At 49.2% G+C, this 23,233-nt stretch overlaps 12 protein-coding genes across 12 annotated transcripts; 6 read left to right on the top strand and 6 right to left on the bottom strand.

Moving 5' to 3' along the window:
• Positions 1-136: 136 nt before the first annotated feature.
• On the bottom strand, positions 137-1,012 carry N7477_001837 (TMEM53 family protein; the record flags this gene model as incomplete). Its single annotated transcript, XM_056963500.1, has 1 exon — positions 137-1,012. One exon carries the CDS (start codon positions 1,010-1,012, stop codon positions 137-139), a length of 876 nt encoding a protein of 291 aa, XP_056826419.1.
• A 566-nt stretch (positions 1,013-1,578) lies between these two features.
• N7477_001836 (Rieske (2Fe-2S) protein) lies at positions 1,579-2,140 on the bottom strand (the record flags this gene model as incomplete). Its single annotated transcript, XM_056963499.1, has 2 exons — positions 1,579-1,830; positions 1,880-2,140. 2 exons carry the CDS (start codon positions 2,138-2,140, stop codon positions 1,579-1,581), a joined length of 513 nt encoding a protein of 170 aa, XP_056826418.1.
• Positions 2,141-2,708: 568 nt separating this feature from the next.
• N7477_001835 (uncharacterized protein) lies at positions 2,709-3,833 on the top strand (the record flags this gene model as incomplete). Its single annotated transcript, XM_056963498.1, has 1 exon — positions 2,709-3,833. The coding sequence occupies one exon, from the start codon at positions 2,709-2,711 to the stop codon at positions 3,831-3,833; it is 1,125 nt and encodes a 374-aa protein (XP_056826417.1).
• Positions 3,834-4,010: 177 nt separating this feature from the next.
• Positions 4,011-5,078, top strand: N7477_001834 (D-hexose-6-phosphate mutarotase; the record flags this gene model as incomplete). The annotated part of the gene is made up of 3 exons (XM_056963497.1): positions 4,011-4,253; positions 4,331-4,645; positions 4,695-5,078. The coding sequence occupies 3 exons, from the start codon at positions 4,011-4,013 to the stop codon at positions 5,076-5,078; spliced, it is 942 nt and encodes a 313-aa protein (XP_056826416.1).
• Positions 5,079-5,377: 299 nt separating this feature from the next.
• On the bottom strand, positions 5,378-7,146 carry N7477_001833 (putative choline transport protein; the record flags this gene model as incomplete). The annotated part of the gene is made up of 3 exons (XM_056963496.1): positions 5,378-6,234; positions 6,301-6,929; positions 6,983-7,146. 3 exons carry the CDS (start codon positions 7,144-7,146, stop codon positions 5,378-5,380), a joined length of 1,650 nt encoding a protein of 549 aa, XP_056826415.1.
• Positions 7,147-8,349: 1,203 nt separating this feature from the next.
• On the top strand, positions 8,350-10,251 carry N7477_001832 (uncharacterized protein; the record flags this gene model as incomplete). The annotated part of the gene is made up of 4 exons (XM_056963495.1): positions 8,350-8,979; positions 9,195-9,570; positions 9,620-9,996; positions 10,063-10,251. 4 exons carry the CDS (start codon positions 8,350-8,352, stop codon positions 10,249-10,251), a joined length of 1,572 nt encoding a protein of 523 aa, XP_056826414.1.
• Positions 10,252-11,556: 1,305 nt separating this feature from the next.
• Positions 11,557-12,356, top strand: N7477_001831 (cysteine hydrolase family protein; the record flags this gene model as incomplete). Its single annotated transcript, XM_056963494.1, has 4 exons — positions 11,557-11,909; positions 11,969-12,088; positions 12,151-12,171; positions 12,236-12,356. The coding sequence occupies 4 exons, from the start codon at positions 11,557-11,559 to the stop codon at positions 12,354-12,356; spliced, it is 615 nt and encodes a 204-aa protein (XP_056826413.1).
• A 767-nt stretch (positions 12,357-13,123) lies between these two features.
• On the top strand, positions 13,124-13,846 carry N7477_001830 (uncharacterized protein; the record flags this gene model as incomplete). Its single annotated transcript, XM_056963493.1, has 1 exon — positions 13,124-13,846. One exon carries the CDS (start codon positions 13,124-13,126, stop codon positions 13,844-13,846), a length of 723 nt encoding a protein of 240 aa, XP_056826412.1.
• Positions 13,847-14,642: 796 nt separating this feature from the next.
• On the top strand, positions 14,643-15,914 carry N7477_001829 (uncharacterized protein; the record flags this gene model as incomplete). Its single annotated transcript, XM_056963492.1, has 1 exon — positions 14,643-15,914. The coding sequence occupies one exon, from the start codon at positions 14,643-14,645 to the stop codon at positions 15,912-15,914; it is 1,272 nt and encodes a 423-aa protein (XP_056826411.1).
• Positions 15,915-16,000: 86 nt separating this feature from the next.
• On the bottom strand, positions 16,001-16,982 carry N7477_001828 (uncharacterized protein; the record flags this gene model as incomplete). The annotated part of the gene is made up of 2 exons (XM_056963491.1): positions 16,001-16,829; positions 16,879-16,982. 2 exons carry the CDS (start codon positions 16,980-16,982, stop codon positions 16,001-16,003), a joined length of 933 nt encoding a protein of 310 aa, XP_056826410.1.
• A 619-nt stretch (positions 16,983-17,601) lies between these two features.
• Positions 17,602-19,543, bottom strand: N7477_001827 (putative MFS multidrug transporter; the record flags this gene model as incomplete). Its single annotated transcript, XM_056963490.1, has 3 exons — positions 17,602-18,510; positions 18,570-18,816; positions 18,864-19,543. The coding sequence occupies 3 exons, from the start codon at positions 19,541-19,543 to the stop codon at positions 17,602-17,604; spliced, it is 1,836 nt and encodes a 611-aa protein (XP_056826409.1).
• Positions 19,544-20,368: 825 nt separating this feature from the next.
• N7477_001826 (uncharacterized protein) lies at positions 20,369-21,773 on the bottom strand (the record flags this gene model as incomplete). Its single annotated transcript, XM_056963489.1, has 4 exons — positions 20,369-21,430; positions 21,497-21,525; positions 21,589-21,632; positions 21,685-21,773. The coding sequence occupies 4 exons, from the start codon at positions 21,771-21,773 to the stop codon at positions 20,369-20,371; spliced, it is 1,224 nt and encodes a 407-aa protein (XP_056826408.1).
• Between the last annotated feature and the right edge of the window lie 1,460 nt (positions 21,774-23,233).

Raw genomic sequence — 23,233 nt, 5'->3', positions numbered from 1 at the left:
TAAACTCTGTTACGTGGAGCAATGTGCCATTGATGGTACCGAAAAGTCTATCCAAGCATTAATGTAAGTAGTATAGGAGTCTAAACCAATCCACTGTACGAACGCCCTCAGCGTGCCTCATCCCAGGAATTCCGAATCAATGCTTCGCCTGCGCCTGTTTCCAACACTCAAGAATCCTGTTCCAATACTGCTCCGGATGCAGGCGCATATGCCCGACATGTGGCGAGCCCTCGAACATCTCCGTCTCAAACTGATACCCAATAGTCTTAACCTGCGCAACATTCTCCTCCAAATCCTTCCACCCAATAATCTCATCCTCCTTCGAATACAGATACAACCTGCTCGAATCGAGCGTCGTAATCGTCGTATCATTCAACACCCGATTTGCCCACGCACCAGACGGCTCTGAACCGCGCACACGTTCCCAGACAAAATTTGCCCACAAGAACACATACCACAAGCCCTGCGTGACAATGAACGGCCACGGGAAGAATTTGGCCGTTCCAACCGCCATCGCTCTTGACCAGCGACCGACCTGAGAAGCGAAATCCAAACTTCCAGGCGTGGAGTCGCAGACGAGAAGTTTATGCGGCAACATCTTATCCGCGCCGTGCCGACGCTGATAAGCGACCACAGCAGCAGCGCAGAAGATACCGCCTGTATTCGACATTGCGTGTAAAAGAATGCGCTCATCTTCCAAGCTGTCGCCTGTCGGCGTAGGGAACACAGTATCGATAACGGGCATGACCGCCTCGATGCGCGCTTCCAGGGGCTGGTTTGACGCTTGGAGCGTACGCGATAGAACGACTAAGATTCTAGCGGTAGGAAAATGTTCATGGAAGCCATCTGTGTATTTTGAGACGTGTTTCGGCATGCCATCGCCCCAGCCGAAGATTATGATTGTAGTTGGGTCATTGGGAGGTGACTTTTTGGCTGAATCATGGCCGTCGCGTAGGAAGACGCGCTCGGATAGCGCAGTGAACCCGGGGAATGACACTGGTTTAGTCGGCATTGTGCTCACTACTCGTGCGGAGTTTGCGCGATGTAAAAAGGTTGTTGGCTAATCTTTTCTATCTCAATTTTGAACTGTACGGCAATAACCCGATCAGGCAGTTTGTCCGAAGTAGAAGAAATCCATGGTACGGATTGCTCGTGTGGTGGGTCGTTGGGGCGTCAGGGGCCGAGGCATCGGACTGTTTATTCATCTTGCTTCTAGAACGCGTGTCAAGATGGCTTGGATTAAGGAACAAAGGTTTGCTTTGATAGGGCTTGAGTGACCATCAAGTGTCGTTGTAAGCAGGATGGTTCTTGATTCAAAATAAAGGCAGGACGAGAAATTTTCGGACGCAACGCCAAGGCATGGGGACATTCTACGAATGAAACTGAAAGGCCCTAACACCTTCCTACATTATCTCGTCCCTCTGTAGTTCCTTACCGTGAATCATGACGTTCACATTGATAGATTTATGTATGATCGGCCCCTCACGGCGATCTCTTCTGATTTCATAACTGTAATGCTTGGTAAGAAGGGTTGGAAAAGCGCTAAACGATGGATGAAAAATGAACAGAACTTCAACGCTAACCAATCCTTTGCTTGCGCCGAACCCAGACTTCCTTATCGTCCTTCGTGAGTTCATCTGGTGAGGACGGGTCGCGTAGTTGTACTTCCCACAACTTGAGCGTGTAGCTTCCGCGATCACCTCGCCCAGTGTGCAGATCGAACGACCAGTCGTGCTTGGGACAAGAAATGCCACTACTCAATGTGATCCCAAAATCTTCAATGTCAAAGACGTTACCCTGGGAAAGCGGGAAGGCTGAATGAGGGCATTGCTATAGAGGTTCAGCTTAATGCAAAGGTCTTTATCTCTGAGTCACGCACATGATCGACGGCATGGATTTTCCCCTTGTATTTAAACACGAGGACTTGGTCCTTCAAATCCCCCGGCATATCAATATCTGCTTCTACCGGGGGTTTGGCTTCGGAATTGCCTTCATTTTTCGGAATGGTAAAAGCTTTGCACCTTGGCGCAATCCGATATGCGTCCTTATCGAGGTCCAAATCAGGAAGCGCGGAAGCAAGGCCAACTGGATGCCAGGCTGCGTTCGCGCGAGACTGGGTGAGGAAGGTGAAAGGATTCATTATCCAAAAATTGCTGATTGTTATGCCATATTTTGTCTGTGAGAGATGCAGAACACAATCAACTCTGATGTCTTTAGTGTGGATCCTTCAGAATGACTTCGGAATATCCATTATCCGTAATATAGAAATTTGTCTAAGTTTTTCTTGGACTGAGTACTGGAACTGGAAATCTAAGGTCTCAGCTAGTGAGATTGTGAATGAAGTGATCCATGGCAAAGGCCTGAACTGGCCACTACATGGAGCTCAAACGTGCTTTAAGCTCACCTCTCCGGATGGAGTTGCCACGACATGCATCAGAGGCAAGACACTGAGCTTCTAGTTCTTCCAGTCAAATCCAATAAAGAACAGAGGCGTCCATATCACCTAAGATGCAATGTTTGTAACCGTGTTTTGACGATGGCGACTGACGCAGGGCACCCGCCACCTGGAGACCAGAAGTAGATAAAGGCACAAGCGCCCACCTTCTTCGATCTACATTCCATGCATATTTTCAATATTTTCCAAATACTTTCCAACTGCCAATCTTTAGTCAGATTAATCTGAAAGAAAACTAAATCATTATACCATGATGGCTACCCCAGGAACTCAATATATGATGCAGGTCGGCTTGGCCTCCGGCATGTCCGCAACAGAGGGTATACATTCGCCGCACCCCAAGCCCGTGGACGTTGAGTCCAGTGATCCAGCACATGTTCTACCTGGAGATATCATACCAGATTCCCAGAGTCGAATTGCTCTACATGGACACAGAGGCAAAGACGTCCTCATCCCGTACATGAGTATTGGTACGTGGGCATGGGGCGACAAGGCCACATTCGGATACGATCCGACCATCGACCTTCCTAAAATCCACCAAGCATGGGGTAAATTGAAGGAAGTTGGCCTAACATTTGTGGATACGGCACAGTCTTATGGTGACGGTGAAAGTGAGCGGATCTGCGGTACGCTGTTCCAGGGCATGCCGCGCAACTCGTTCATAGTGCAGACAAAATGGCACTCGACTGGAAACTTGAGCAGCCTGCTCCTTCAATCACGTGGACCCAAGTCCAAGCTCAATGGGTCACTCAAGCGCCTCGGTCTCGACTATGTCGACATCTACCTGGTGAATGGGCCCATCCACGCCGGCCTGATCTCCTCGGTTGCAGAGGGTCTGGTGGAATGTGTAGAGTCCGGAATGGCTCGAGCGGTGGGCGTAGCCAACTACGACACGCGAGAAATGATTCAGATGGCGGATGAGCTGGCCAAGTCCGGAATACCCTTGGCCGTGTCCCAGTGCGAGTACTCGGTCATTCGCCGTCTTCCGGAAACTAGCGGGATGATACGTGAGTGCCGCCAGCGCGGCATCTGTTTCCAGGGTTTCGCATCGCTCGGCGAGGGTCGAATCTCAGGTAAATACTCGCGATTTGAGGAACCTGCTCGCACCAGACGCTTCAGTAGCTACCCTATGCATATGCTCGAACCCACGATCGAAGTCTTGAAGAGCATCGCTGAGGAGCGACGGGTGCCTGTCCCAGCAGTGGCGCTTAATTACTCCATCAACAAGGGCGTTGTTCCCACGGTCGGAGTTCGCGACGCGGAGCAAGCGGAACAGAACATGCGGGCGTTAGGCTGGAGATTAACAGTAGCCGAGATACGTCGGATTGAAAAAGTCAGTATAGAAGGTAACACATCTGCGCTCTTGCAGCACGGTTAGAAGTTAAGACGTGGAGGATCCGAAAAATGGGAAGATGTTTTGAAGATGTTTCGAAGATGCAGGGAGTAAACATGGTGAAATAGTGGAACACGAAAGTTGGCGGCAGTAATCCGGTGGGGCAAAGCTCCGATCCCCCGCTATCACGTAGCTTCAACTCTTCCTCCTTCGCACCTCAACATGGATCGCTCTAAGAAACCGTCCGCCATCGGAGTGGGTGGATCTGTTCCCCAACCTACTGTTTCAATTCAGGATGCCACCATCGAAGCCAGTTTGCCTTCCGGCGAGTCCGTCACTGTCTACCTGTATGGCGCCACGGTCACCTCGTGGAAGGCCAACGGACAGGAACAGCTGTTTCTGAGTGAGAAGGCTCATCTGGACGGTTCAAAGCCCATTCGTGGCGGTATTCCGCTCGTGTTCCCGGTATGTTCACGCCTCACGTACTCCGTACTCCAGATAGCTTTAGCTCCAGAAGCTAACGCCGTGCTCGCGCTCTACAGGTCTTCGGTCCTCCCCCGCAGAATCACGCTACCTCGGCTCTGCCCCAGCATGGATTCGCGCGCAACTCCACCTGGGAGTTCCTGGGCAAGTCTTCCTCAGACTCGGGACAGGGTGATCTCGCTGTCAAGCTGGATTTCGGTCTCAACCATAACATGCTGAGCGAGGACTTCAAGAAGGCTTGGCCTTATGAGTTCGGACTCGTCTACAGTGTCACCCTTTCGAAGGATGCATTGGCGACATCTCTCAATGTAACGAACGAGGGCAAGCAGAACTTCGATTTCCAGGTCCTGATGCACACCTACTTGCGAGTTGCGGTAAGACTCCCTTGATCTTTCTGGCATTGGCAGCAACTAACTTCATTAGGACATCTCCGACATCCGCGTCAAGCACCTCGAGTCCAAGACCTATGTGGACAAGGTCCGCAACGCGTCCACTCACACCGAGTCCTCGAATGCCCTGCCGATCACAGAAGAGGTCGACCGCGTTTATAAAGACCTTAACCCGGAGAAGCCGATCGTTGTTGCCACCGCCGATGATAAGGCTCTGTTCTCGATCACACGGGAGGCGTTGACCGATGTTGTAGTCTGGAACCCGTGGATCGAGAAGGCCAAGGGTATGGCCGACTTTGGCCCAGATGATGCGTACAAGAACATGATCTGTGTTGAGGCCGGATCGGTGTCTGCTTGGCAGACCTTGGAGGCTGGTGATTCTTGGGAGGGTGGCCAGAGCATCAAGTGCCGGCTGTAAAGTCGCCAGCTTCGACTTTCAATCTGGCTGGAATCCTTTACGCCTTATATCTGATGACCTCAAGATGCTTCCGAACCGTTCCTAGTGAACAGAATCCAATATTCATTTTCCCATATTACTTACTTTAATAGTCACTTGTATGAGGAATGAGCTAGTAAGCGTAAGCAGTATGTTCGTGTTATATTTTTGACAATTTATACATCACGGAAAAGGTATCAAACGGAAGAAAAGAATAAAGGAAATTTTAAATGACAGTATACGCACACATCTTCCAGAATGATGCTTCTTTGTGCCTCATTTCACCGTTTCCCATACCCATGATCCTCCAATGTCGGAGTAGATGTTGAACCCGCCAGATCAATAAAGGACTTCCGGCCCTCTTTCCCACTCTGAAAGGCACTCAACCTCTCCGCCGCCTCGAAGCTATACTGGGGCCCCTGATACTCACGACGGGCTCGAAGAATCCACCAAATCGCAACCAAGAACATCAATCCAACAATAATCACACTGGTATAATTCATGTTCTGCACAGTCGCCGGCAGAACCAACGGGAAGCAGAAGAACACCACCGTAACCACAATATACATCAAGGCAATCACGTTAACAGCCATACCGAGCCGTTGACCCATATAGAACGGGCCTGGAACCATATTCCGACGACCAGAAAGAACGTGCGGGAATATAGCACCAAAGTAGGAGAGCGAACTCAGAACAATGAACGAGGAGATAAGTGCCTGGAATGCCGTTGTACTGCCGATATAGATACATCCCAGACATGTGACCATTGCACTCATCGCCACAGTTGCGTGGACAGGCGTGTTCAGGGTTGGATGGACTTGGGCAAAATAGCTCGAAAAGGGCGTCGCGTTATCTCGAGCAAGGCACCACCACATTCGACCACCGGTGACGAATGTTCCGATGAGTGTTGGAAAGGTGGCGAGGAACAAGACTGCTATCAGACCGATTGCACCTGCGTTGGAGCCGGTTGCTTGTCGATATATCTCGGCTGTTGGGAAAAAGCCGATTTTGCTGTTGAAGACGGCGTCGAGGTCGTTGATTGAGTAGAAGAGGGCGATTAGGTAGACGAAGGAGGTTGTGAATGATGTGAGCATTTGGAGCATTATCCCTTGTGGGACTTTAATTTCCGGTTTTGGGACTTTTGAGTCGTTAGTTTATGACTTGTAGCTTCGTGAGCTTCGTGTTTGAGGTTGTTTGAGTGTACCTTCTTCTGATAGATGGCTGATACAGTCAGGAACCCCGACCGCAAATGCAGCATTCAATAAGCCAGTCATAAAGCATACGCCATCTGACCATCCGCCAGTATTATTGTGATACTCGAGCCAAACTTGGGAGTTGCTCGCATGCTTTTTCGGCATCACGGCTAGAACGATGACCGTGGCGACCAGGCCACACATAGAAAGCACCAATGCAACACGATTGATCAACGGGATCAACCTGTTTCCAAAGCACACAATCGCACAGCACGTCCAGTTGACGATCTGGAACACGATAAACACATGCCACGAGTGCCATTTTGTCTCTGTGTTTTTCAGCACATACATGGCGACCGCCTCATTTCCTAGCACCGAGCTCATCGACGAGCAAGATAGAAGCCATGCACATGCATTCAGATATCCCGTGAAAAATCCGGCCTTTCGACCGCTGTTGCGACTCAAAACCGAGGACCAGTAGTATACACCGCCGGCAGAGGGCATAGAGGAGGCTAGTTCGGCGAGTGACGCCGAGATTGCTGTGTAGAAGATGCTGACCAGAATGAGGCCGTAAATGACGGCCATAGGTCCGCCATTTTGGAGAGCTGCCACGATAGTTCCGCCTGTCGATGCCCATGAGCTGGCACACCATTAGTCCACGGGGCTACCCCACTAATGTAAGACACCACGTACTTTGCGATGACAATGCCCAGACTTGTCAAACTCCATAGTCCAAAGTTCCTTCTCAGTTCTTGCTTATGCCCCAAAGCAGCTTCCAGTCGTACTTCATCGATCTCGCCTTTCGTCTTCAGCGGAGTTACCCCCTCCTGGGTCGCTTTCCGCCCTGACATGGTCATTGTGTCGATTCAAGTCGATCAGTATTCGAAAAAGAAAAGTAAAGTCATAAAAGAGTGTCAAAAAGGAACGTAGGACTCAAACGAGTGACAAACAGAAAAGAGATGTCCCTTCCCAGCAGTGCAGATAAAGGAGAGCCAGCGAACTGACCCATCTCAGAGGCGAATCCGACCTGCGACCCCAGGAATGCCTCAAGCGAGGGTTAACACCCATATGGCCTCCACGTGCATGAGTCGATTTGGACAATACATTGAGGAAAATGACCCCTCCCGGATGTGTTCATCAACGCTGACATTCTTTTTTGGCTCTGTTCCAAGCTATTCATGGTGGGCAAAGCAGGTTCTCAGTCTTGGTTCAGCAAGAATGCGGCTATTGGCAATAGACTGGTGGATGGCGTTGTGACTCCTGCGCCAAGTCTGTCAGTTACCGCTTCATGAGCGATCAGACGCTCGATGTGAGTTTGAAATTCTCATCTGAGCGCGAATTAGTTCGCAATCTCACTGGGGACCTTCCTAATCGAACACCAGGGCTGTTGGATGCATCGCATCGCATGCAAGGGGGATCCGGGTGTCGCGTTTGCGCCGATCGGACATTCCTAGATCCTTTTTAAGGAAACCACTCGACAAATCCAATTTGGCCAGAACTAGAACTGGGTAAGTTGACCTGGGACATCCCAGAAAAATAAAAATAGGACAAAAAGGCAGGGACAGTATGGTTCCATGGACATCAGGGTTTTAGGGGAAGTTTGACATTTCAGTCCCTGGGTAGCATTCTTCGGAATGTTGTACTGCATCCTATTGGGGTCATACTAACAATCTTTTGTACGATCCACATGGCCTCGCGTGAATTATCGGGGGATGAGAGGAGCTAGATCTTCGGTAGAAGTGTCAAAGGGAATCAATTTCAACAGAATCTTGCCGTGGAATAGATCTAGTGAAAGGGGGTCGAATCGGCGTGTTTGATTGCCGCTACTACTACATCCGATCGTACCCACAGCCCTTGATATGTTGACAGATGACCTCTTGTCTATTGTCACCAACCCTGCGGTGCAAACACTTGAAATAATTGTGTTAAGACGTCTGGATGAATTGACGTGAGATTAACTGCCAAGCTTTGAAATTAAGATTCCAAGTAGCCCTGGAATCGGGATCGAAGTGGACCAGGGCTAGGCCAAAACAAGACAAACCATACTGAATACTATCACTATGACAGCAGCCAGTTCAAATCTCCGGATCATCCTCTCTCGGGTTTTGATTACACTGTATCCGTCTCAAGCTTTAATTTCGACTTCTTTCTTCCAGTTCATTTCCACAGGATCCACGATGGGCACAAATACGAAGAAGCAGAAGACCGAGAAACCGTCAGACCTGATTGAAGAGGCCTATCTTCACCTGGAGGAGTCGATTGCTAATGAAACAGCCTCCGCCTCTTTCGTATGTGGTGGTACCATTCCTGTCAAGGAAACCGATGCAGGACCGGCGATTGCCCACAGTACTTCTCCAGTTCATATTTTCTGGGCAGCAAAAGAGGACATGGCGGCACGCAAACTGATTCTTCCGCTCGAGTCTAGCCCAGTATCGGATTCTAGCGCTGCCAGACTAAATCAGCTCGTCGCTGATTGCGAGCCGGCCAGTTTTGGCCGAGGCAAGGAGGATGTCATCGATCCTTCATATCGGAAGGCGGGCAAGCTCGATCCGAAACAATTCGCCAGTAGTTTCCATCCAGCTGACTTCGGAATTACTGAGCAAGTTGAGCGGTTGCTCCTACCTGCAATGGGTGGAACCGGAGATTCTCTAGCATCGCGGGAGCTTCATGCCGAACTTTACAAGTTGAATGTATGTTGATTGATATCACCCAATTCCCGGAGAAGACTTGAAAGCCATTCTTCGCATAGATCTCGAGATATCTTGATGATAGTCGTTTGAAGATACATACGCCATTTGCTTCAAGACAATCCTCGAAAGTCGAGGCTTGTCTCTACATATCCATGTCCCAATCGATGGAATTCCCAAGAATTACAATAGAGATTAACATGTTGGGTTCGTCATAGGTTTACTCAGGCCCCTCAGGGCTATTTCAGAAACATGTCGACACCCCGCGCTCTCAAAGCCAAATCGGATCGTTAGTTGTCTGCTTGCCATCCGTCTTCAAAGGTGGAAACTTGTTGGTTCGGCATCACGGAACTGAAGTTGATTTTGATTGGGCACTTCAGAGTGGTAAAACAATCCAATGGGCTGCGCTTTACAGCGACTGCGAGCACGAGATCAAGACCATCACGGAAGGTGAACGGGTTACCTTGACATACAATCTCTATGTGGCTGGGCCGGAATTCTCGTCGATTCCAAGTTCCGTCCTTGATCCGACGAAACTGCCGTTATATCCAGAAATACAGAAGCTTTTCCAAAAGGAGGACTTCATGAGCAACGGTATCAAGCCCTGCAATTTTCTACAATCGCCCGTCATTGACTTATTTAGGTGGCGTCCTTGCGATTTACTGCTCACATGCTTATCCGCACTCAGTGGAAGAAGCGAACTTATTACTCCCACGGGGCCTCAAAGGTAGCGATCTTGTCGTGTACGCCGTGCTCAAATCATTTGGCATAGAGGTCGAGGTTCTCCCAGTGATCATTGAACAAGAGTACGACTATGGTGACTTTGATTCCGATATTGATGAACTGGGTCCCGAGGCGGAGGAAAGACTGTATGGAGAGAGAAAAGAGAATCTAAAGAAACAGAAAGAGAAAGTGGAGAAAGGTGGCCGCGAAGCTCGCAGCAACCCATATGCTCACATTGGCGAAAGCCTAATGCCATACAGAAGACACGATGATGAAGAAGTGCCCAATGTCTACAAGGTGAGTATGCAAATTTTTCGCCCCGATAGAACGAGTTTGCTGTGTGGATACTTACTGAAACTCCAGTTCATTAAGGAGGTCTGGCCTTACAAAGATCTCCAGAATATAACCTGGATTTCACGGCCCAAACACCGTGAAATGGCAGTCAGCTTCACGCAATGGGGAAATGAGTATATCAATCATACGGAATATTCCTACGCTGCAATCGTTGCGCAGATACCCTCGTTCTCAGAAAGAGTGAAAAGCGGCAGATAATTCAACGATCATGACGGGTGGAAAAGATGTTTTTCTGCAGCATTGCTAAATTGCTTGATGAAACGGCCCTGTATTGCTTCTAACTTGACAGAAATAGACCCCAGGAAGAAGAGTGAACTTTCTGTTCGAAGTTTGTTTACGTCAGAGCTCGGAAGCTGTTCTCCCGCTTTTAATGGTCACTGTATTCCCCAGTACATTTCCGGGTCGTTCTCCTCGTCCTCGGAATAAAGGAAACCGCAGGGAAACTTTGCGTGGGGATCAAAGACGCTCATTTCCCACCCAGTACGTCGACTAAAGATTGTATCATTTATCCCCGGCGTAGTGCAGACAGACAGCATCGTCCGTCTTCATAGAACCATCGGGCAATCCCTTCTGTGTTCTCGTATCTGCCTTGAAGAGAATGTAGTGGCAGTGTCGTGGCACTTTCGTCTTGAGCAGCAACAAACTCTAATAGCACAATATTAGGGGGGAAATGGTCAATTGGGCCACACCTCATTCGTTCATGGTAAAAGTGAACCTGCCCGGAGATCACTGGGAACTTAGTGGTTTGTGTGAATCAAATATGACGCCTCGACAATTTGTACAATGGTTATTTTATTTACCACTACTTTCCAGTTTTAAATAGAGCATCAAGTTGAGCGAGCCGGTTTCAATCATAATGAGTACAACTGCAACTGCAGGATTTAGCCACTTGGATTTGTCAGAAGCCTCGGCCCCGACGAAGTCTTCTGCGCTGTGATGAAATTTCAATGATTGTTCCGTTCCACTTTGAATCAATTTGCCAGGTGTCGAAACCGGGTTGGGATGATGTCAAGTCTCCACTGCAATCAAAACAGCAGGAATGGTGCTTGCCCTGGTAGTGCCTAAACTCGCAGAGCTTACCAATATGTGACCAAGTAACAAGATGCCCTTGCAGGACTAGGAGGCCGAGGCTGTATCATCATACCAAGGGGTCGATACATTCTCTAACGCCATTTTTATCGAGTCCTCCTCAAGTAAACTGTGCTTTGGATGCACCAATTACGATACCGAACCATTGAGCAACCGACACTTTTCATCCCGAGGCCGAGAGAGTGAAAGTGATTACCAATCAATCCAGGGCATTGGGCTCTCGTAATCGGCACAGCGCCTCGAGACGAAGTCCCGTTCCAGGGAAGCGATTTAGTACGCAAATTGGTAATCAATGTGGAGCCCCACACCAGGTCACCACAGTACACCTAGGCCCTTGTGGCTATAAATTGATCAATTGCTCCAGCCCAAGTTGTTTCAGGACAGTCTCATCTTGCCACTCACTTGGCGTCTACAATGGCTGCTACACCAAAGACCGCGGTCGTGTTAGTTGACCCTTACAATGACTTCCTCCACCCAGAGGGCAAGCTCACCCCGCTCCTCAAAGACCTTGACGAGCAAAATGCAATCCAGAATATGAAAGAGCTAGTCCAGACGGCTCGCCTCCATAATATCCCTGTGTATTATGGCCTTCATCAACAGTGGAAGGGTGAAAGTTTCAGCGGTTGGAGACACATGACCCCTAGCCACGTGAAGCAACAAAACATTCACTTCTTTGAAGAAGGCACTTTTGGCTCTCGTATCTACGAGGGGCTGGAGCCTGATTTGAGCAACGGGGATGTGGTCGTGAGCAAACATTGGAATAGCGAGTAAGCAGCATGAATATGTTTGGCTAGGGCCCTGATTAACTGCTCATGCTTCAATTTAGTTCTTTCCAGAACACTGATCTGGACTTTCAGCTCCGACAACGCGAGATTACGAATCTGGTTCTTGCAGGACTAGTGGCTAATACTTGTCTGGAGGCCACTGCAAGACACGCTTTTGAACTGTACGCTGTAAAACAACGATTTCTCCCTGAAGTTTCGGCTGACCCAGACTTGTCTCTAATAGGGGCTATCATGTTACGCTCCTGTAAGTAGCGGCGACTAATTGGACAGAAATTACCTTACTGATTTGGGAAACTTCTGTCGAGCAGGAAAGATGCAACTGCAAGTTGGTCCAAGGAGCTCACCGATGCAGCCTCGGGTTTGGTTTGGCCGTTGTTTGCCCAGGTTCAGACTGTGGAGGACTGGGCCAATACTCTTGATGCAAAGTAGATCATATTTGAAAACTAGTCAGATTCAAAAAGACCTGGCAGCAGGCAAACTATACACGATTAAAATCTTCTTTGGCTGTAGTTTGTCTCGGAATCTTCGTAGATGTGGGTAGAGGGAAAGACCGGAACCTAGGTGGCAATTGCTGACCAATTTCAAATTCATCCGGGTGGAGCCATCTGACAAATTCCCGTCTCTCTCCAAGCCAAGTTCAACGCGGGCCTCAAAATTGTACTCCTTGGAGCTTCGGACTTGACAAACTCCCTTCGTCTACCTGGCTTTAAATCCGCTCCGCAGAATGGCCCCCAGGAAAAGTCAGAAAGACAGCGCACAAGGCCCAGGCCGCGGCGCGCCACACAAACGAGCGCGTCGCGGTTCCTCTCTTGTTGAGCCCGAGGCCTGCCAAAATCAGCCCAACAGACCAGCCAGTAGCCAGAGCCAAGGAATTGATCCTGTATCAGAGTCAACACTACCGCAACCAATCATGCCATGGGCAGCGCTTGTTGATTACCTCGAAAGTGAGCCCATGACTTCTCAAATACAAAGACACAAAGATTGGCGCCGTACGTATATTGCAGATGCTTTATTAGATTGATGCTGACAAAGTGCTACCAAAATATAGGAAGCGGCTCTTCACATGACAATTTCTGTCGTGTCTGCTTGCAACCAGGCGATCTGTATTATTGCCATACATGCCAGCCAGCGTTTCATGCCGGGTGCATTCCAGATGGCTCTCGACGCGACGCTGAAGACAAGCTTTTTTGCGCTATATGTGTTCGACGTGGTTGGCACGTCGCTCCTCCTCCACTGACGCCTCCCCCTCTCCAGGGCCAGCACCGGCACAAAAGCTAGATGCCACAGTACCGCACGCAGGCACAACGCCAAGGCTTAGCATGCTCGACGGTAATTTCGGCCCTACGCCAAGTTACAATAGTTTGCAGGTGCAGGAGGCAGCAAGGAACGCCCCGACATACCCTCCTGCCGATTATCGTGGTCTGCAGCCTCGACCCGCAATCTCAAATGTGGCAACCCCTTCCAATAATGACGCGCCCAGCGAAAATGGTGATCGTAATACGGCATCACCTCGTCCGAAGCGACAACGCAAGTCTCGATTCGCTACTCTTTCCAGTGAAGTCGACGCCTCGCTTGCCGTTCTTTACCGTGAATTAGAATCTGTCGCATCGCTCAAGGCGCAAATTGAGGACCTGCAGATCCAAAATACTCAGTTCCTCCAGATCATAAAGATCCGCGATAATAACATGGCAGTACTGCGCAGGGACCTAGACAGTCGGAAAGCCGAGAACGAAGAATTGCTAAAATTACGAGCAAATACCTCCCAGCATGATACTCTCAAGAGGGAAATGGAAGATCTTAAAACGAGAAACGCGCAGCTTGAAGCAGACTTGCAGGTCTCACGCGAACAGACAGCGGCAGCTCAAGAGCTCGTGAATGATTGGAAGGGGAAACTTTCGCAGTTGATCGGTAATTCTTAGCATGCACTTATTCGCAAATTATAATTATAAAAAACGATGCCCTCCATCTTCATGCCATCGTCAAGATGTCCATCATCTAGACCATTCGCGAATACAATGGTAGCCCGAGGTAACTAGACAATCAACCTCGGGATGGCAAAAATTCAACATATCACCTCAAACCCCGAGGTCTCTGAATGATGAAAGTCAGAATCCAAATATGGAACTCGGTATCTCCTTAGTCCATCACGTAACGATGCCGGTATTCCGGTTCGTGGGCGGGGGTTTGTTAAATTGGTCAGCAGAGCATACCCGAAGGGCGATCCCCTTTGTGAGATCGTTCGTACAATATCGAAACGAGCCTTCTCTGACTTGAAACCATTAGTCGATGATGCCAAAAGCTTCTTAGCTCGACTTTACTGAAATGCAATGTCTCGGATCCCGAGTGAATGTATTTAGCCCTGAGTTGAAACAGATCAGCGGTTATGAAATGCTACTGGGGGATTCTCTATCCTGTCAGCAAGTCTTGGTTTATGATTGGTAGAAATGAAGAATTTTGAACGATAATAAGGCTTTAAGTCAAACTCAATGAATTCAAGCCAGGTCTTGATAGGTGTATACCCTGCGCCCTCTGTTTTGCAATACGGGCCACCATGACTCGTAACCGGTCTTTAAGAATTGTGATTCGTAATCACCCCGAGATGGGGTGCCTTCCTACATAGTACTTCAAGTCGCGGAACTCTGTCCCACCTCTGTCCAGAGTCTCCTCCTTATGCACTCTATATGTGCAAGACATCTGATCAAGCAAATTCCAAACATGTCTCGGCTTGAGGAAAAAGCAGAATTCACTTCCGAAAATATACAATCTGATGATTCGAAGACCGTACAAGCCCCTCCCGACGGGGGCCTCACAGCTTGGCTCCAAGTTCTTTGCATGCACTTTACATTCTTCAATTCCTGGGGTGTTAGCAACAGCTTCTCTGTCTTCGAGCAGCTATATACCGCTGAACTAGGAAATTCGTCGTCAGAAATAGCTTGGATCGGCAGTGTACAGGTCTCGCTGCTCTTCTTCTTGGGAGCTTTCGCGGGCCGCGCAACTGATGCTGGATACTTTCGAATCGTTTACACCATCGGTGCCTTTCTGCAAGTCTTTGGGCTCTTCATGCTTTCGCTTTGCAAGACCTATTGGCAGATTTTTCTCGCTCAAGCTGTGTGTATGGGCCTCGGTAATGGACTTACCTTTGCACCTGGTCTCGCTATCATGTCCTCTCACTTCGCCAGACACCGTGCTGTTGCTGTCGGAATAGCTGCTGCCGGTGCTGCAACTGGAGGTCTCGTCTATCCTGTGCTTGTCGACCAGCTGCTCTATACACAACAAATCGGATTCGGCTGGACTGTGCGTGCCGCCGGTCTAGTGATGTTGATTACTCAAATCCCTGGACTTTTCCTTTATAAGCCTCGCTTCAAAGCACGTTCGTCAGGCCCTTGGATCGATTGGAGCGCATTTAAAGAAGCACCGTTTGTGTTCTTCACTCTAAGTATGTTTCTCAATTTCTGGGGTTTATATTTCGCCTTCTTTTTCCTGGGAAACTTTGCACGAGATCGCATTGGAGTGGAGAATACCATGCCTTTCGTCTTGGTGTTGAACGGCGTTGGAGTCATTGGACGCATTGTGCCCAGCATTCTGGGGGATCGATTGACTGGAAAACTCAATATTCTTGTTCCGCTCAGTCTATCTGCTGCCATAGTCATATTTTCTTGGATCGCTGTGGACTCTATTGGTGGGCTATATGCATTCACTGTCGTCTATGGTTTGGTTGGTGGAGCTGCCCAGTCACTCTTCCCTGCAACTGCGAGCACTATGACACCAGATCTCAGGAGAATAGGAACAAGGATTGGGATGATCTTGAGTATTGTCGGATTTGCAACATTGACGGGTCCTGCTATTGATGGTGTGTTGATCCAGCGAGCAAGTGGAAGCTTCACAGGTGCACAAGCGTTTGCTGGAACCTGCATTATACTAGGAGCATTTTTTGCCGCCTGTTGCAGGGTAGCAAAGGGCGGATGGAAACTCAGAGTGAAAGTATGAAACGAATTGTAATTCTAGATTCCTGTCATGGAACCAACAAGACTAATACCTATTTTCATCCTACAATATAGCAACTTGTTTGATATTCATTTGTTCACTGTAATCCATGATCTGGTGCTTGCAGACTCATACAACGCCTGAAAAAGCAGCAGCAATTCCTGAGCAATCTTTTCATCGCACCTCACTACCTCGCAATTAGGATCCTCGACACGGTCGAAGAAGCAATTCATTTGCTTCGAAAACGCAGCCTTGAGCATGTCATCCTTCTGATGAACTGTCTCGGGGAATAATGGATTGCGGCCTTCATCCCAACCGCTTTTCGCATCCTTCAGTATCAGATGACCCCCAGGTACATCAAAGTTCAAGTGCAAGGAACCTTGAATTCCGTACAAATCCATAGTCCAGTCGACTAGGTATCCAGTCGACTCCCAAGCCGTGAAATCCAGGTGTATGTTTATCGTATCGTACTCCAGAATAGCCGAAGCGATATCTTCGTGAGTGAGAGTTCCAATTTCCACCACGGGATTGAGTTGCTCTTCTGCAAAAAGTCCCGGAACCCAAGAAAATCCCACGTGAGGCTTTTGTTGCGGTATCTTGCGTATAGAAGAGACCACTTGCTTTGGCAGACCAAACAAATCCACCACAGTCTCTACTACATGCCCTCCCAGACTGTAGAAGAACCCTCCGATGTTTCGACTGTCTGATTGCCAGGTTTCAGCCCCAGCACCTCCGGGACAACCGCCATGAAATCTGGCCTCGGTGATATGGCCCAGAAGTGACTGGCCGATTACTTCCCTCGCAAACTCCACTGTTTCAAGATAATGCAACTCCCATCCAATTTCGAAAACTAGCCCCCGAGTTTTTATTTCGGTTGCAAGAGGCCCGAACTGTTCGGGATGAGCGGCACAAGGGTTTCTTTACAAAGATCCCTCTAGCCCCATGGTCTATAGCCAATCGAATGTACTCGGGATTCTCGTGGTCGCGGCCGTGGATCATGGCGATAGCAAAGTCCAGGTCGAGCAATTGCTTACGATCTGTATAGCGTGGACACTGGACATGTTGTTGCATTTGACTGGAGACTTCTGAATCGTTATCGTAGTATCCCAGAACCGTACTTTGATTTTGACGCAGCCATGCGATGCGATGAAAGATATGCGGATGGCCTGTTCCCAAAAGAATTACCTTCGGCCTCATGGTGGAATGCTGGAAGCTTACGCTGGAACTCGCCCGGGCTAGACCCTAACTTATAGGAATGTCGACACCATGGGAGAAGCATTCATTTCGCGCAGCCCCACTTACTAGTACTCATGCGACAGAATGACGACTTTATTACAGCAAGGTCATCCAGGGAGCTTTTGAAGGTCGGACTCCAGCTCCTTTTCAACGTCTTTGGAAGTTTTTGAAAGGGCCTTTCTGGGCGTGTTTCCGCTCCACTGTTTTGTGGTATCTATCAATGCCTATTTGAAGTTTGACAGAAACTCAGGGCTCAGCGCCAACGGTAGGTGCTTGGTGTATGTCTCGTCGAGAAAGCCGGAATTATAATCCGTTAGGAAGACCCGATGTCCGCGCTCGAGTAAACAGCGAGCTGTGACTCGGCCAATCCCGCTTCCAGCGCGGTGATTTTCTATAACTGGCTTGATTCATATTTTTCTATCGGTGCATCTAAAACGTTACATGAGAAAGCCTATCAGTCTCTTTCGTCCTCCAGCTCCGCCTTTGGCTTTTCAATTCCACGTCCTTCATGAATGGTCCACAATACGAACCAACCAATCGTTGCCTCAACAGCCAGCGCCCACCATATAGCACCAACCATATTATTCGCGAGACCAAGCCCCAAGCCCCAGCCGCCAAGGAAGGGGCCCAGTGTCCGCGCGGCACTTGCTATACTCTGTGCAACGCCGTGCACGGTGCCCAGAATAGACGGATCAGTGACACAATTGTTTACCAATATGATAGCTGCAGGCAATGCAAAAGTGCGTGAAATCACCTGTAGTAACACGACAACAGTAAAAGATGGCCACACAATCCACGGAACACGAGGGAGAACAACAAGGAAGGGCATGAGCAGGTATGATATAGGTGAGAAGGGTAAAAATGTGCGGAAAGAGGTGAGAGTTCCCAGTCTCCCTTGGATGCGAGGGTAGAGGAGGATTTGAAGAGGAAGGCCTATGAAGCCGATGATGGCGGTTGCGAGACCGACTCGGGCGGATGGTAGACCGAGGCCTCCACCGAAGTGGAGGAAGCCGTCGCGCGAGTTCTCGGGCGCACGGGGAGTAGGTAAGAAGACGAATGTCATAGCGTTGAAAGCGCTTGTATGGATGGCGAGGAGGAAGTGTGCAAGTAGTGTGAGCAAGACATTCTTCGTCCATATCTGTCGGAAACTTGGTCGCTTGTGCGGCCTAGGCACCGGCATCCGTGAGCGAGTAGGGCTAGATGGTGCAGACCATGTTCCCACGCTGCCCTCCATGTAGAGAGATTCATCCTCTGCATCGGTATTGAGACGACGATAGTGTCGAGGCCTTCCTGAGCACAGTCTCGCTATCTTTTTGCCGAGTCTCCGACCCCAATCGACGCGATAGCGGCCAGTCTCATGCGTCTCAGGAATTGAGTTAGCCAGTCCGCTTCCATGAAATATTTTCTTCATCCAGCACTCACCTCTTCAAGACCCAGGAAAACGGCCAACAGAGAGATAAAGATGAAGATAGCACTAAGCACATTCGGCAAAGCATATGGCCAGTGCTCCATCCACCATACGCCATCCTTACCACCGATGATTGAGCCAGGACCGAATATCTGGGGGAAACTATTTACAGGATCTGCCAATGAGCCTCCCAAGACTGGGCCAATAATGACACCAATATTAAAGCACATAGGAAGTAGAAGGAACGCCCGGGATTGAAATCTAGGGGGTCAGCAAAAGAATCGAATGTCGAACAATTGATCACTTACTTTTTCTCGGCAATAATCTCAGCAATCATTGTCCTCATGACGCCAATGTTACTGTTCAATACTCCTCCAAGTGTACGGAAGATCGCCGCGGACACGAAAGACCGAGAGAATCCAAACCCCAGACATGAGATACAAGTCCCCATCAATCCGATTAGAAGAACTCTCTTCCGGCCCATCCAACTGGCATCAGCGAGTCGTCCCCACCAGACAGCAGTAAGAAATTGCGCAGCGGTAAAACTGCCTTGCAAAATGCCCGCTTGCGTCGAGATCTTCGAGTCCGGTAAAGACGGATCAAACGACTTCAGCTGATAAAACATATAGGCCTGCAGCGAGGTCTGCGTAAGCGGCTCCGATAACCGCGCAAATGTCAAAATAGCCAGCTGTCCTTTTTTCGGCAGCGACATCCACGTCACTGGTTTCTCCTCTGCTTGGGAATTATCTAGGACACCATCATGGTCGTCGTCGCTTAAGTCATCGTCTGCAGAGGGGAACCGTCGATGGTTGATCAGCAAAGGCGCAGGTCCCAGCCTCGTCTGGCGGGCATTCCCTTTGAAAATAGCCGTATCTATACTCTCCTCACTATCACTCGACAGATCGGTATATGGCGAGTCCATGCCCTGGGGATGCATTCGTATACCGGAATCGGAGCGGGATTGGCCCGCATGTGGAGAGGACCCCATCAGCCAAGACCTCGGGCACGCGACTGGGTGTAACTCGAGATCGTCTCAGGGACAAGAGTCGTACAGCGGTGGAGAATTCTGTTTCTGTCTTGGCATAGTATGATATGTTGTAGGGCGTAAAGGAAGCAAGTGCTTCTAGGGAAGATAAAGATCAAGGCGGCAAAACCTCCGACACTGACACCATCGGCGGGTTCCCCACACGGGTCCGGTCATCACTGCGGAGTGCCGAGTTAACCGCTACCCATTTGCCACTTCAACTAACAGTTTACGAGCTTTCGATTTCTGAGTATTGGGCGCCAAAGCAAGAAGATTGACAATTCGTCTGTGACACAAGAAGCAAAAGCAAAAAGGAAAGTGCACCGACCGGGATTCGAACCCGGGCCGCCACCTGTCACATATCTGCATGGGAGGGAGGCATCGTAACCACTTGACCATCGGTGCCACTAAACAGGAGACTATGACTGATTTTCGTCAGTCGTACCATAGCAACACATCCCATTTAGGCTTCTCGATTCCCTCGGATCCATGGTTGGCTGCCCGTGAGATGTACGACTCAAGCCCTCATTGATCCAACAACTAGTCCTATTAGTCAAGACACTAATTGACGCTGTATTATCCGTTGAGGTTGAAAACAATTAATTTCTAGGGTTGTAATCAAATAGCCACCAAAATTCAAGGGTATAAAAAGCCTCGGCTATGAATAGCCGACTGGAAGAAGCGCGCGAAGGTGTATGGACAACATAAAATCCAAATCACAAAAATTAAAAACAAGAACGAGACTCGGTCCAAAGCGGGATGAGAACCGTCATGTCACTATGCACAAAGTCAAACTGTCCGGTTGATCTGGTCCTGTGGTTCTTTCAAAGGACTTCGCTGCAAAGGCGGATGTAGCCGCATACTGGCCGAACTTGAATCTTCGATCTCATCACCTTGGCTATTATTCTTGCTCCAGACGTCCATAATGTACTCTTCAGTTTGGCTCGCACCATCATGCTCACCAGAACCTCGCGTTATGGCTTCTTGGCTCGAGCGGTGAGCAATGCCATGTCGAGAGTTTCTTGCAGTTGGAACATTTTTTGCATGCTTGCGACAAGGAGGCTTGAGCCTTTCGAGAGTGCGAGAAAAGGATGGGCGCGATTGCGATAAAGACCCGGAGTACCCACTATCCTTGTTTTGGTCGTTGGCGCGTCGGCCTCGGTTGCTGTTGTAAGAAAAGGCAGTAAGACCAAAGATTTTCCGCAGTAGTGGCCACCAGCACATCAGATTGGCGACATATATTGCAGTACTGGCTTCACGAATGTACCATATTTGATAAGTGGTGGTAAGTGGCGAGGCGAAGTTGAAGTATTTGTTGAGAATGGCCGCTATTATGGTGAAGAGACCCAGACTCATGACGCCGATCAGGACAACCTTTCTTGCCTTTTTGACTTGGGCTTTGATCAGAAGCGGAATTGGGATGGCGAACATCACTGCGTCTGATGAGATGTTGAAGACGGCTTGCGTGATTGAGTAGCGCTGGTATGTGGCGCATTGCATGTTGCTCACTGGCATCGCCCAATATTGTGAGAATGGTCGACAGTAAACCGCATAGTAGCAGACCATGATAACGACAAAGCCCAGTGTGACGTATACAGCTAGGATCTTGATATAAAGATTCGAGCGCAGGTTTTGGGTAATCCTCCAGTAGAGAATCAACATGCATGTTTTGACACCCCATGTGGAGAACAGCATGCATTGCTCTACTCCGATGACTATCTTGCTTCCGAAGATCCGGTCGCGGACTTGTTTTGGGTCTGCCAACACTTCATCATAGTCTTTCGGGTCCATGAGGTTTGTTGCGTAGCGAGAGGATATTTGAATCAAGACCAGCAACGTAGTATATATCATCTTTTGGTTTATTCTCGGTCAGCCAAAGTAAAAGCCTTTCATCGACCAGTGGTGCATCACACTCACGAAGGTTCCTATCATGACATAGTCATCCCCTATAGGATGAATAAGTTAGTGAATGACCGTTCGTCGGGATGTTTTTGTTCCGGGAAACGTACAATATAAACGTTTAATGGAGCCATTGGCGATGATTCGCGATATACTGGCACCAAGTCAGCGGGAACTCAGATATAGATTGCGTCATCTCAACATACATTCGTCCGAGGAAAATCACGACTCCTATGCTCCAGAAGATGACAGCTTCCACCAACAGCTGATGCGGAGTTGGTGAAACGTCCCCCATTTTGGTGGGCGAAGCACGCAGACCAAGAATCCGAAGCGATGCAAAAGATCACTCCATGTGTATCGCTGCCCAGTGGGAAGTGCGGAGGAATCAATAGCAGAGAATGACAACAAGCATCCCTTCAGCGGCCATGGCCACACAACGATAGCGGTGCCCAAGCAGATCTCAGTTGCGGACCACGGCTGAATAAAAACGATCGATCGGTTCGTCAAGGTCGGTGAGCGAGAATAAGCTCACTCCCATCGGGGTTCTCAGCCTGCACCAGCTAAGAAGAGGGCTGCAGCATCATGCATCCCCGACCGGCAAATGTCAATTATGGGCTAGAGGCAAGTTCGAAAGCAAGGAGGACCAAGACTTGGACGCAAGGGAGAAACTCGAAGCGCCGACCCAGATCGACGGTAGTTGGGTTAAGAATGTAGATCACAAGGGAGATGAACGAATGGTTCAGCGCACTGTGCTTGTCAAAGACTCTATCCCTACTTTTGTAGCTTCAGTTGTCGTGATTCTGGAGGCACAGTGACAAGAAGCACTCTAAATGACGACTAGAAATTCAATCTAAAAATTCTAGGCGAGCCTTCATGTGACCGGATGAGACTTGTATGGAGCGTACCTTAGCGAGCAGAGGCTGGTATAACCGCCATGGCGCATAGAGGCTCGTTTTGTGATAGGCTCGACAGGAGCGGAGGCGAGATCCAAGTCTGCACAATTCCGATAGCTGAACGATCTGCAGCTCCTCGACTAGACACACGCAGGACGACAGGTCAAATTCCGCAGCGGGAACAGAAAGGCTGCGCTAAGGCGTTTGATTGGCCTTGTCAGAGCGTTGATCTGCAAGATGATCCGAGCCAACCTTCAATAGCTCCTGGGTCCTTGCTCCTAGATTCAACTTGCCACGATCCACGGGGGGCTTAATATTGGTGGTCATTGCAGGAAGTCTCTCGATGCCGGACACAACAATGTGAGAACAAGGCTGTACCAGACCGAGTTTTCGCCGATCGGGTGTGGTCAATTTTACCAGGTGATTGTACACGTTTCGATATAGACCACCTTAGCGATGGCATGGGCGGGATTAGTTGAAACCAGCAGATCCCGCGATATTCGCAACAGTGTCGACAAGGAAGTGGCAGCCGGTACATACTCTATGACGAATGAACTTTTGATCTGACAGCGACGCTATGGAGAAGCCGTTTAACTGTCAGGTTGTAGGATTCGCGCACTGGCCATTTGACCCATGAATGTCATGCCATGAGGAGATGAGTAGCAACTGTTGTTCCGATTTTTGCGGACTATGCGTGCTCCACCCAAGTTTGCAGCACAGTAGAAAAGAAGCAAACACATGGGCAAACATAATGAGTGAGACACATTGCTTTTATCCGAGCTCCACAATTTCGAGGGAAATCTCAAAATCCCCGCGGCCGAGAGTTTGAGGCACTCCTGAGCGCAAGCACCCGGGTGTTAGT

Source organism: Penicillium maclennaniae (assembly GCF_028827695.1).
Source record: "Penicillium maclennaniae strain IBT 15551 chromosome Unknown utg000002l:1.0-2354659.0:1.0-2356205.0, whole genome shotgun sequence".
In the NCBI taxonomy this organism is placed as follows: Eukaryota; Fungi; Ascomycota; class Eurotiomycetes; order Eurotiales; family Aspergillaceae; genus Penicillium; species Penicillium maclennaniae.
Note: the sequence above shows the minus strand (reverse complement) of the source record. Positions and strands in the feature narration are given on the sequence as shown.